Source organism: Rousettus aegyptiacus, unplaced genomic scaffold, assembly GCF_014176215.1.
Source record: "Rousettus aegyptiacus isolate mRouAeg1 unplaced genomic scaffold, mRouAeg1.p scaffold_m13_p_11, whole genome shotgun sequence".
Taxonomy (NCBI): Eukaryota; Metazoa; Chordata; class Mammalia; order Chiroptera; family Pteropodidae; genus Rousettus; species Rousettus aegyptiacus.
This window is the reverse complement of record NW_023416286.1, coordinates 6,762,914-6,776,493: the sequence shown is the minus strand read 5'-3', so window position 1 is coordinate 6,776,493 and position 13,580 is coordinate 6,762,914. Positions and strand designations below refer to the sequence as shown.

At 40.5% G+C, this 13,580-nt stretch overlaps 1 protein-coding gene across 3 annotated transcripts in view; it reads right to left on the bottom strand.

Annotated features, from left to right (window-relative positions):
• Positions 1 to 269: 269 nt before the first annotated feature.
• SACS (sacsin molecular chaperone) overlaps positions 270 to 13,580 on the bottom strand; it is a 78,677-nt gene continuing 65,366 nt past the window's right edge. For all 3 annotated transcript variants that reach the window (XM_036228466.1, XM_016162657.2, XM_036228467.1), the window contains one exon: positions 270 to 13,423. In XM_036228466.1, coding sequence (XP_036084359.1) covers positions 1,866 to 13,423 — 11,558 coding nt within the window. In that variant the 3' untranslated portion in view covers positions 270 to 1,865. The remainder of the gene's footprint in view (positions 13,424 to 13,580) is intronic.

Genomic DNA, 13,580 nt, shown 5'->3' with positions numbered 1-13,580 from the left:
TCCTCCATAAGATTTAATTTCCAAAAGCAGTAAAATATATTTCAAGTGCTAAATTTGTGTTTAAAAATATTAAGCATTTCTTTAGAGAAACCCGAAGACCCAGAATTCCGGGCGGACCCAGAACAGAGAATTCTCAGCTCTGTCTCCCTGACCTTGAGCCTCAGGTACAAAGATGGACATTTCTTGTCTGTCAGGGATCAAATGTGTATTAGCCCCAAACATGAAGCCCTCTTCCCTGTGGCACAAAAAATACCAATTCAGTCTTTACCTACAGAAGAACCATATTTAATGTATCTATTTCCAAATATATACATACATATACCATATATGTCAACTGATCTTACTCCCTTAAAAGGTGAAATAAACTCAACTAAATCAATGAGCACCTAATAAACCTAGTACTTTATATTCAATCATAAAAAAGAAATCTACTAAAATTACGGTATAGTATAGGGAAAAATCTATGCTGATACATCCAATAAACATGTGTACACTCATATCAAAACTTAATATAGAAAGATATTGATTTTCAATGAACTATTTCTCAGGAAATACCAGTTACAATGATTTCATATGGACATTTGCTTTATTAAAATTATGGCACTTCATATAATAGCGGAAATAATTACATGGCTTCACATCCAGAAGCAATAGAAGGTGGAGGCGCAAACATTCCTTATTACCGATAAAAGTAAAAAAGTTTCCATGTGTTCCGTAAGCCCTTAATTGCATAAGATATTATATTTAGCATGATTTGCAGCCTACGCACTTACATAAACTAATTATCATTACCTTCCTTTCAAATTCTGCAAAAGAAATATATGTTAATACCTATGGTAGAACATTCACACATGATGAAAATTAAACATCAGTTCTGAATCATTCATGGGTAAAATACAAGCTGATAATTCCTTTTTCATAAACTACTGGATATTGTCACGATTTCACATTTTTAATGTTTTCAAAGTAAAATCCAAAAAGCTCCACTAAGTGCCATGTTGAAAGACTAAAGTTTTTTTTAACTGCAGCACCTTTAGACAACAAAAGTTTGCATCCTGTTCAATAACACCATATAAATTAGGACATTTGTGAAAAATATGTACAAACACAAAGCAAATGTTCTAACAGTTGATAATGTCATTTGGTAAGCAGTTCTTGGAAGTAATATTAACATCTGGTGATAAAAACTGCCACCATTTTGAGTTTTCCATATGCTATGTTCATGAAAGAGGAAGCCTGTAAACATACAGTGTAAAAAAACATTTAAAATAAAGATATAAAGTGCACTCATTGCACCCTAAATACTATCTGCATACTCTCAATCAAGTAATATTCAGGATTAAAATATGGTACCATTTTTAAATGTACTGAGTATTTATGAAGTAAGATTGCAACAAATTCATAATCAGATCCAGCTGATAAGAAAAAGCACATCCAAGAGGATCCACTTAAAGAAATGATAAACTCCAAGACTTAATTCCCCTTCCTTGTTTAGACCAATGATATGTCCAGTGTTTCATCAGCTCCTTCAAAAATACCATGATAAAAACATAAAATTAACTTCATCCTAACTGGAGACAAGTATAGACTCTAACAGACTAAGCTTTGGTTATATAAAGTGCAGTTCAATGCTATGCCATCCTAGCCACTCAAAAACACGCGGCCACTTTGCAGTTCACCGCTGTCTTCAAAATAGTTCTTTTAGATTCAGTTAAGGTGTTCTGTTGATGTTCGTGTTCGTAACAACTCCCAGATTCTTCCCGAACGATCTGCAAAGTGCTCCCCAAAGCTGAAGGAAGGATAGCAGTTCATACGTGTGCTATGACACATTCAAGAGCTAGCTCTACTGTTTTCTTTAAATACTTTCACACTTTTTGTTGTATAAAGTTTTCAAGTTTTATTATGATACAGGCAGTACATTCCATGACCCTCATAGCGACCTCAGAAGTAAACCTGTCATTTGGAATCTGTGGGAAAGGAAGCAAATCAGGATATCTTGTTTTTAAGCTGTCGACGCCGTAAGCTTCCAATGTGTGGACATCGTTTGTCAGTCCTTCAAGTTGCTGACTGTATTCCTCTATTTTTTGCGCAAGGGCAGTCGGCTTCACGTCTTTGTCGGACTTCCCCCTCACAGCATAGTCAGCGGCAATCAAAGCTAACTTGGTAGAAAGGTAACATTTAAAGCACACCCATTCGTTGGCATTTTTATGAAGGTCATTCCTGGCGGCTGAAAAATTTGCCCTGGCTTGTCTTAACCACCGACGTGCTTCGACTGGATTACCAACCGACTTGAAAGTGGGAGGAACAAAGAACCTCTGAGAATAGGTCTGTCCAGCCGAAGGCGGACACTTTTCTTTATTCTGTTGTTGTCTTTCAGATTTATGACTTGTTGCTTCCTGATTCCACGAAGTATAAAATCTTTGAAACGAGTACTTGTCTGACTGAAATCGGGAGGCTGAGGTTGGAAATGTCCGCCTCGAGGCCCTGTCTGCATTCTGATCCAGGAACGCCTGTTTCTCCAATCTGTTGATTTCATTCTGCAAGTGTTTAAAAACTTCATTAGCAATGTCATGATTCTCTGGATTTTTGTCAGGGTGCCATTTCAAATACAACCGTCTAATAATCTTCTTTCTTTCCGATTCTGGAAGCTTCCAAGCTTGCTCCACCACAGTTGTCACTTCTTTTAAAATTTCTGGTAACGAATTCACCTTAAGCTTTTTGGGGGAATGATGTTTTGAAGACGAGGTCTTGTGGCCCTCCTTCCCAGAGAAAAGAGGCGGGACACTCCGCAGGCCGGGGGCAAGGAACTCCGTGGGGCTGGTGGGCGTGGAAGGGGCACTGTCTCTGCTTTGAGAGCTTTCCTCAGGCCGCGAGAACTTGTACAGATCGAGAGAGCTAACGATTTTATATTCACTGTAACCAATATCGATCTGGTAGATCTTTCCTAGAAAACTAGAATTGTCAGCATCTTCTCTTTCAACTTCCTGTACAATGATTGCATATGTGTAAGTTGGCTGGTATGATCCATAGATATCGCCACCTTCGGCATCAACAAGGTACCCAACATATTCTCCTGGGTAGAAAACATTCATTGGATCCATAAGCAGAGTATAATGAATTTCAGCAGGTATTGGAGTGCCGGGCATTGGGAGTTCAAGTTTCGATGGTTCTGAAGAGTCGTATTTCACTCCTAAACTGTCCAGTTTCTCACTGATTCTGTAAATATCATTGCATCCTAGCATGGCAATTAAATATGAAGTGTCAGAAATCAAATTGTCAGTTGCCGATTTAAGCGTCATCGCTAATGCTAGAAGGAAATTAATGTCTTTACTGTCTGAATGTTGAATATAGAGCAGGATGACCGCATTCCCAAATCTCTTTAAAAAAGCAAAAGTTTCGCTTCGACTGTGAGGAATAGGGTTAAAACCTTTAACTCTTAATGTTGTTTGAAGCTTTTCGAAACACGACACTTTCAATCCCTCTCTTAGGGCTTTGCAAAGTTTGATGGCTTTTTCCTCATTGGCTAGGAAAGCATTATCATTTTCATGCTTCATGATTCTAATTAGTCCTGTGATGAACTGTTCAGAAGACAAGAGTAATTGCAATCTTCCCTGGAGAGAACACAATGCTCCGAACTGACAAACTTTGGGAGTCTCTTCATCTAATTGCTCTTCAAGTATACTGCTCAATAAACGGGGCCTGAGTTTTTGAGGAAAGAGCATTATCAACTTAGTGTGGAACCCGTGGTCTTTCCCCAAGTAGCACTGGCTAAGGTCGACCAGCATCTGCACACCGATATTGCCCTGGATTCTACTTTTGTAATGCGGAGCATCGTCAAACACCAAGATGCTGGATTTTACCAATCTACCATCCTGGCTGGGAAGGTAAAGTGCAAGGTCGCGTACATTCTCAAGGTCACCCCTCACCTTCACTGAATCGTTCTGAAGACTCTTGAACAAGCCAGAAACTACTCTCTTAACTGTACGCATCTCGTTGGGATCTAACTGTTTTCCTTCAGAACTTCTGAATATACGGCTCAACACCTCAACATATTGCTTAGTTGAAATAATATCTTCAGTACCTAAAAGTTTGAACAACTGATGGAAGGTGCCAAGTTCTAAAGGCAGCTTGTACAAATAAGGTTTAAAATCAGATTCATATTCTAGATTTATCACTACCTCTTCGGGCTTCAGAAGTTTCCAACCATCTTCTACCATCACAAAAGCGACCCCCCGCAGCTGAAAACGAAACTCCCTTTTTTCTGCACTGAGAAAGTCATATATGCTCCTTAAGACCTTTGCTCTAGTTTTCACCATTTCCTCATCCAAAGTTGTTATGTTGCATATGTTTCTGCAGTTATTAATGACCTTATCAAGAGGCGGGTCCAGGTTAACACTGAGCATACTTAAAACTTGTTCGAGCTGTTCTTGTGGACCAAGGTCACTGCCTTCCTGTTCTCTGATACTCAAGGGTGTGGCTTTCTCTGGAAGAATAGGGCAGGATGTCCACAACAGCTGGATCACGTCACACTGCTTAAATTTTGGATTCACTTGTGCTCCATTGAACTTTATAAGAGGAAGTGTTCCATTGACCTCTTGATATTGGGGATGAAATCTAATGAATTCGGCGGGGGCCCGCTCTGGACATAAGAATGGTATTAAAGACAGTTCTTTCAGAAAATTTCCAGATAACAAATCCATTCGTTCTTGGAATATGTGATAGAGAAGGATATCGACTGTATTTTGCAATGTTTCTTTAGACCAGTTTTCTGTGTTAGCTCTCACACTGATTTCCTTGGCAAACTGTAACAACTGCTGCTGAGAAAGTATATATTTTAGTCCAATATTTCTTAAGAATTCCACCCAGGATGTCATAAAGGCAACTTGATTTTTGGGTTTTATAAGTTGTTCCAATTTTTTAAAGAAGTCCTTGGGAATAAACAACTTTTCAGGAAGCATAACTTCAAAAACTCTCACAGTTCTATCATAGAAATGTTTTGCTTGCTTTAGTCGACTGTTGGCATCATAGATTATCAGTAAACTTTCCAGTTTTTCAAAAAGTTGTTCCTTGATCTCTGACAACTCCTCAATACCTGATAATCTGTTCTTCAGATAGATCAAGTGCTCTAATTTTGCATCATAAGAAAGATTTTCTATTTTTGGTAACAGGTGTTTCAAATATACCTCAAGGTCATCTACAGGTACACAACCAAGCAGCTCATATAGTTCTTTTAAGTGTATTTTTTCTTCGAGAAATGCAGATGACGACGACTGTGTCCATTTTTCCACTTCGGCTGAAGGAATGCTTTTTGTCAGTACGTAGCAAGTCCCAAATTTTGCAATGCTCATATAGCGACCGCTGATGGATTTGTGGCATGGAAGTGACTTTAAAATTTTTATGTCATCCTGAGACAGCAAGTGACTCAAATTGCAATTGAAATACATCAAAAGTGCTTCAAAGTCATTTTCTACTAGTTTTTCAGTTCTAAAAGTTGACGTTTGAACCATATAATGTACAGCCCTCAAGATGCTTGTGGGGCTCTCTATGTTTGCTGTGTGACGTGACAACATAGGAACAAATGCACTGTCTTTGGAGCATATTTTATTCAAAGCCAGCTGAATACAGCCAGCTTTCATGAGCGTGTGAAAAACTTTATCACTTTGGGCGTTTGGAAAAACTGCAATGTGCATGAGGCTTAGAGGAAGCAGCACATCCCCTTCAGGAACTACAAGCTGATTGGCCGAAACGGTAAACTTTGTTCCTGGAAGCAGTGCCCAGTCTTTTAGGGTATCGACAACAATATCAAACGTTGGTTTTGTTTCTTCTTGATCTTCTTTCATGTTTACAGATTCGCTGATAAAATGCCATGCGTTCTTAAGCCAAGACTCACTTGCAAAATTGTCTTTCCACTTCGTACAATTTTTGGTCTTGTATTCACGAGGCAATACAGAGGACAATAAATCAGCAAAGCTGGAAATGTCAAACACTTTTGCAACTTTGCAGTTCAATAAAATGTTACTGTATTTCAAATATAACGTATTCATGAACAAGTCTTTGCGGGATGGAATCAATTCATGGTACGTTGTTAGAAACTTGGGTCTTTTTGCATCGAAAGTTTGCAAAACACTGTCCAGTGTAATGAGTAGGGGCAGTCCCTCCACCTCAATCTCATTTTCTTCTGCATCCTTAAAACAATAATCAACTAAAAGTTTTAAACTATGGAAAAGTTTTAGGTTCGTCTGCTGGAGACGACAGGGCAGCTTCCCAATATGGCAATTAGTATCAGGAGAGGAAAATGTCATTAAAAAAGATCTAACATCAGCAGGAGTCACATAACTCACAGGAATATCTGCATCTATAAGACAGTGGTACAGATTAGCAGTTTCATCGCAGTTATAAACCAAGTTGAAACCAATTTCTAGAAGCAGGTGTTTCAGTCTATAGACATTCTCTGCTACGGTTTTCCGTGTTGTGATATTATAATCTGCATTTTTAAGGTGCTGTAATTCATCCTGCAGTAAGTTATCAAAAAATGGTCTAGTTTTATTTGAAGTTGACATATTAATCCAGGTAATTATAACTGCAGAGTGCAAGTCAGAGCCATCGATATTTGGAGCCCGTACAACAGGCAGGAGACGTTTCATGTCTTCATGAATGCAACCATACAGTGCTTTCACGAGACAATACAGGTCTGGTTGTAGATCAAGCCTGTTAACTGGGAAAAATGACAAGAACTTCTTTAAAGTGTCCTTTACAACATGAATAGGTGTGTTCTGTAAAACTGATAATGTTGGGTCAGAACCAGGGAAATATCGCTTTTTTAACTGGATCAATAATTCCACATATGCGGGAGCTATTAGCGCCGTCATTAAGCTGTTATTCCAGTCACTTCGAACGCCAACTCCGTTATCATCACGCCACAAGTTTCTCCTGGCTGAATCTAGAGCAAAGTGGCCATTCACGTGAAATGGCAACCCCGTCTCTAGGGAGAGGGGCAGGAAGCAGAAGGCCCGGTGGGGTTTCTTGTAGTTGTGGGTGACGCAGGCAGCTACTCCGCCGCGTGGGAAGAGGGTGATATCCTGGTTCTTGTGAGCTGATACAACGCTCTTAGAGACTTTCTCCATACTTGAAAAACCTGATCTATTACAAATTAGCCACGTCGTAAGATTTCCTTCCGAGTCCTCGGTATCCACGGTATAGGTTATCTGTTGAACGGGTATGTCTTTGAGCTGCCTCTTTTTAGTCACACTGTCAATTACAGAGGCGTGAAACTGCTTCCTTTTCAACCTGTCTCCATCGGTGATTTTGCCTTTTACAGAATACAGCACATTTAGAGCTCCAGTAGCTTTGTCTATCTCACAAATAGAAATTTTTTCCATGTGATTAAGAAACATTAGCAGTTCTGCCCCATCTGACCGCAATTTGTCCAAAAGATTCTGGACCATCCTGTCTGATGATGGAACTGAAGAAATTTCTGAAACTTTTGCCATTTCTGCATTACGAAGAGGAAATCTAAACATTGTGCAATGATCCAGTTTAAAGTGAGTTCCCAGGTAAAGATCCAGAACATCAGAGAACTGCGTCCTAAAATCTGCATCCAGATCTCTAAACATACGTCCAGGACTCATGGATGTGGCGCCCGGGGCATATCTGGCATGAGGGTCAAAAATACATAGGATGTCGTTGCCAGAAATAAAAGAAGGACAGTCTGTAATATGATACACCGAATTGAATCCTATTCCGTACTGTCCGGTTTTATAAGGATTTCCTTCTTTGGTGCCTTTTCCCAGATTCTGAATTCCTCTGACATCATCTTCTGTAAAAGGCTGGTTGTTATACACACACAGTGCTGGCCCTTGCAGGGGTGCCCACTTATCATCAAATATCCTGTCCGCTGGATGCTGTCTGGGGTCAAACACAAAACAGATTTCTGTGGCCTTTGCATCATCGGCATTTTGAAGAAGTTCTTTCAACATTTCCTTTTCCGAAGGATAGGCATTAAGGATACTCTTAATTCTGCTGGTTAACTTTTCTTTCTGTCCAAATTCAGTGCCAAGTGTTGTAAAACAGATGTTGGTTGCGTATCTTTCTAAGGCTTTATGTCGCTTCGGCACTGCTCCTAGTTTTACAGCTACTTCCCTGGGTATATCCGCATGACAATATTTTACAGTGGTATCCTTTACTTTTATCCAGGGACAATCATTGTAGCATAAGGATTTAGCAGGGAGAAGCTTAAGATTAGAATCTGGCAATAATATTTTGCCATAATTTTTCTCACAAAACTCTTGTTTCTTTTCTCTAATGAGACTCCATATTCCTTCACTAATTATCCGCCGGCAAAGCTGAAAATTCTCTTCTGTCATTTGCTTTGTTCCTCTTTCTTGATCAATAGATTCCAAAACCAGGGCGAAATCTTCGACAGTAAATGACTGCCTTACACCCACACTTTCAAAGAGCTCACGGAAATTGTTCTTATATTTATTAGGCAACTGATAAAGGTATGGTGCTGCTTCAAAGTTCAAGTGGAAAGACACTTTTTCTGAGCCAACATAGGCGTTCTCAACTAGAATGAAGCTAAAGGATTTTAACCTTTCAACAATTGATAACTTAGTCACTTCATTTTGCAGCATTGCTTCATGAAGATATTTGTAGCAAGCATTGGTGATATTCTCCTGGTACAATGTAATCCCATCGTCAACTGATTTTGCAACTTCCTTCAACTGGTTTACAACCAGATCAACTGTTGGCTTCCTTAGTAATCCCAAGAACTCCTTAACAGCCAGCGGCACTGAACCGCAACCTCTGAAGGAATGCGAGTTTTCATTTAGAATTGGCTGCAGAAGACATACTATATCTTGATGCTCAGCTGTATAAAGGTCAGTTGCTGCAAACATGGTTTCAGGCTTAAAACTGTTACCTTTCCAAGCCAAGGAAAAACCTGCTGGTTTTGTCAGAAATGGAAGGAAAGGGATTGTTTGATATTTGGCAGCAAAATCCTTTGCTCTAGGATCCCTTATTTTTAGTTTTTCATCAATAAGACTTAACAGGATACTGCTTCGTAGACAAGCAGCGGCATGATCAGTTTTATTGATTTCAGCTACCGACTCTGCACGTTCTAGCATGTCATCCCATAAAATATCATCTTTTGCCATACCTAACTGAACTAGTTTAATCAAAATAATAGGATTGAGATAATCTTGAGTAGAACCATAAGGAAACCGTCCATCTTTAGTATCAAATAACTTTGCAACTCGTCCTTCGGGGTGAATTAATCTGGATGGTAAAACCAGAGGATGTCCCTCCAGCGAGCAAGGGACACACGGGGTAACACGAAGAATCCCTGCGAATTCCTCCACTTTCTCATTTAGTACAAAATTCATTAAAGGATCTCTGAGTTCTGCTTCGATTTCTTGAATATTAGGAAAAAACACTTCTGAAAAAAACTGTTTCTCTGAAAATGTATTTTCAAGTAGTATCTGTTTGCAGCCAGCTTCTTCAAATCCCAATTTGACTGAAGAAGGAAGTTCGACAGCACAAAGGTTTTTTGACCCAGTCTTCTTGAGGTATTTCAAAAATATCTTGAAGGCTGCTGGCCCGACATCTCTTCTTTTAAGTATAGAATCATCTAGAAATCTCACGTTCTTCATGGAAACCCATGTTGACCCATCAGAGAAGACTCTGCTCAGCTCTTTCCCTTTTCCATGAGCTATATCTTCATAAAAACCTTGACAAATTACAGAAAAATCATCATGAACTAAATCAGGATCAGGCCACACTGCATAGTAAGTATAATCCACGAGCTCCCCGCCTGTGGCCAGGTCACGGAGGACACTGAGTGCCTCTAGGTAAGCTTTCACAATAACATGTCTCATGAAGGTGGTATTCCATCGTCCTTTTGTGTCTGTCTTCCAGATTTCTTTTCTATTTGAAGTGACAGCGAAGCACCCATTGATGTGAACTGGCAATCCTGTTTTGATTCGTAAAGGTAAATAGCAAAACACCTCCCCAGTGTGTGGCTTCACAGCCCACGTCTGGTCCTGGACTTCACACAGCAGAACCCCCACTGCCCCGCAAGGAACCAGCCCCAGCCTTCTCCCGTTTTCGCTCAGGGAAAACTTGAGAGCCTCTCCTGTATCCATACAGGAACATATAAGCCACGTGGTGCACTCCACTGTTTTTTGTGGTAACTCATCCGATGGCTTTTTCGATTGGCCAGACTTAGCCATTTCAAAGAGAGCAGCCGGGTCGTCATCCGGACCTCTAAAAAGTGGCGACTGCAAATCAGCGATCCTTCTGAACACATGATGGAACTCTTCCACTGTGATCTGAAGGATGCAAGACGACTTCGGGGCATCGGCAAGGAGCTTTTTGTCACTGCTGCTGCACGTCTTCATGAGCTCAGCAGCTTTTTTTAAAACACTTAACACGGGTGCGGTCAAAGCTTTGGAAGAGCAGAGTTTTTTTTTAATTATGACTGTGTCTTGTGCTAAGCTGGGATTGCTTTCCTCGATCTTCAAGTACTTCAAGTACATCGAGTTTACACTCTGAGTGAAAACGATAAGCCTGTGTCCACAGAGGCTGAATTCATCCACGAGAGAGTAAATATCTGCCGTGTTATAGCAGGCGCTGCTCAGTTCACTCACTTTCGCTTCCTGCTGAGTCCTAAAGGAAAGTCGGAAGAGAGTCCCACGGTAGCTGTACGGTGCTTCCACGGTCAAAGGCAACCGACAGCCAAACACGTCTATGAACGGTTTAAACTGATTGGGGAATTTCCGAAGTCTCTTCTGTTGTTTACTCCAATTAATTTTGATCCCAGGATTCGATCTGTCTTTAATGTGTTTACTGATGTGGTTGATGTTGGGATCGAACATTATCATGAATTCTCGACTCATGATGATGGGGATGTCGGTGATGTGGTACACGGAATTAAAGCCAAGACCAAATTTTCCAACTTTGTCAATTTCTCCTCTTTTTAAAGATTCTCCTAACCTAGTAATGTTCACGAAATCTGAATCTGAGAATTCGGAATTGTTGAATGACCACAATGCGGGTCCATGACAAGCTGCCATCCCTGGGTCCAGGAGATTCTCTCTAATGTCCATATTTCTTCTCATATCAATCATGAAACTGCATTCTGTTGCATTTGCGTCATCGGCATTTTGAAGCAGTTCTTTGAAAATATCTGACACTGAAGGATATTCCTCCAGGATATTTTGAATTCTTACAGTAAGTGGTTCTCTCTGTCCTGACTGCTCAAATCCCATGTTTTCAGGACTGATCAATCTTGTACTAAGGCACGGGACTTTCAGCCATTCTGCGGTCTTCATGGGTATGTCCTCATGCACCAGAATGATGGGCTCCACTGAGTCTTCCAGCAAGTCATTAAGGTCATCGACTTTGATGTCACAGTAGCAGCATTCGTGAATTGGCTTCATGATAAGTTTAGACGGGTTTCTGCTATAATGTATAGGAACCGGTGTGTTGGGACTGGCTGGAATCTGATTGCTATACAGCCATCTGATGATATTCAGCATAAGATGAAGATTTTGTTTGCTTTCTTGTTCGCTGAGATCTTGATCACTCTTGAGGTATACCTTCTCAATAACCATGGAAATGTGATCTGATGTCAACTCCTCTATAGAGCCACAGACCTTAAAGAGTTGGTGGAATTTTGCCATGGTTTTAGGCACACTATGCAAATAAGGCTGAAGGTCAAGATCATGGAATGGTTTTATCACAGCTTGGGCAAGGGGACAGAATTTTTTGCCAGTCCAAACCCATGGAAATTTTAAGGCTGTGAAAGCGTCTTTCCCTTCATTTAAATGATCATGCATGAATCCATAAATTTCAAGCAAAATATGCTGGAATTGGTAGTAATCTTCATCACTAAAAGTTTTTGACGTATACCAGTCAACGACAATTTTAAAGTGTTTTAAGACAGCACTGATGCTAGGTTTTGTGAAGATGCCTAAAGCTTTCTCCAAGTTTATATGGACACTTTCAACAAGAGGGAGAGCTGAGCCAACCAGAACCGCGTGGGCTGCGTCGCACATATCCGGGGGTGTGCAAAGGTCGCAGAGGTCCCCTTTCCAGACCAACGAGCCTGGGTAATTGGGGGGCCTTTCCTTGCAAGCTGGAACCCACTTAATTTTCTTCAGGGTCATCTTTCCTTCGGGTGACTGCAACAGGGCATGATTCTTATTTAAAACCAGTAAGAGCGTTTTGGCTTTCTTTAGGAGAACATCCTGATTTGGGCAGGAACTGACCTGTAAGGCTTCGATTTTTTTTGCCACTTGCACGACATCTTCCTCTTTGAGACTGGCTTCGTTTTTTAAACCAATCTGTCTTAAAGAGTGAAGAATATCTGGTGAGGTAAAAACTGAAGGTGGGAAGCAAGTTTCTTCTTCGCCAAGAAAGAGGTCCTTTAGGACTTCTATGTCAGGATCGAAGAGTTCACTGGCTGATACCATCCGCTCCTGTGAAATCTGAATGAATTTCAGTGGCATTAGCCAATCTAGCACATTTGGATTCTCATTTTTGAGAGAGGACAGATGCTCAAGCATCCATAACATGAGGTGTGTTATCTCTTCATGTGAATAAAATGCATTTTCGATGTCTTTTAAAACAAGCTTTAAGCAACTAGTCGTCTTCAACTTCTCTATTTTCAACATGTTTGCCAAGCGAATGGTGGCTTCGTCGCTGCTGTCCACCACTGGGAGTGAGAGACGCAGGGCTGGGGGCAGCCTGGCAGCGTGGTGCAGGACCTTGCAGCCTTTCAGCTTCGTGTAGGAGGAGACTCCCTGCCCAGACGAATCGTTAATTCGCTTGAATATTGCCAATTCCTGAATTATTCTTTTCTCCTTTTCACTGCTATCAGTTAAACTGGCTAAGAACTTCCTCAGGGCATCTTTGTGTGTGGGAAGGAGCGAAGCGATTTGATTACACAGTTTCTGCAATGGCATCTTCTCCATTATCTGCAAAACAGCACTTGGTAATGGTGGGTGGATGTATTTTTTAATAAGCGGATGTTGTATGGAGGCATCTAATTTTTTAAGGACAATCCCTCCAAGTTTTTGTACAATGTCAGCTAAAAATTCTGGAAGCTGGGCTTCGGATTCATCATCTAAAATGACTAAGGATGGAACCCTGAGTCTAATGAGCTCCACACACGTCTGACCTTCTTCTAGTGTAGTTCTGGGTATAAGTGGCATCTCATCAAATAAGCTCAAATCTTCTGCAAAATGTATGTAGAGATTCTTCCAAACCATTTTAAGCCATGAAACAGATGGGTGATTTCTGTCTTCATCGAATGGATACCACTGAACAATTAGCTCTCTGCCAGGCCAGAATGTATTCATTACTTCTTTGATAAGGCGTGCAAATCGTTCTGGATTTAGAAGCTGCAGCTGAGTACATGGTCTTCCTGTAAGTCATACATAGACATATTATAAATACACACAATTCTACTATTGCTTATTTAGCTTTCTATTCTGGCAGATTAGGTAGTACTAGAAAGTCCTTTTAAGAGTTTTACGTACACTGTAAAAAGGCAAAAATTCAGCAATACTGGGCAAAAATTA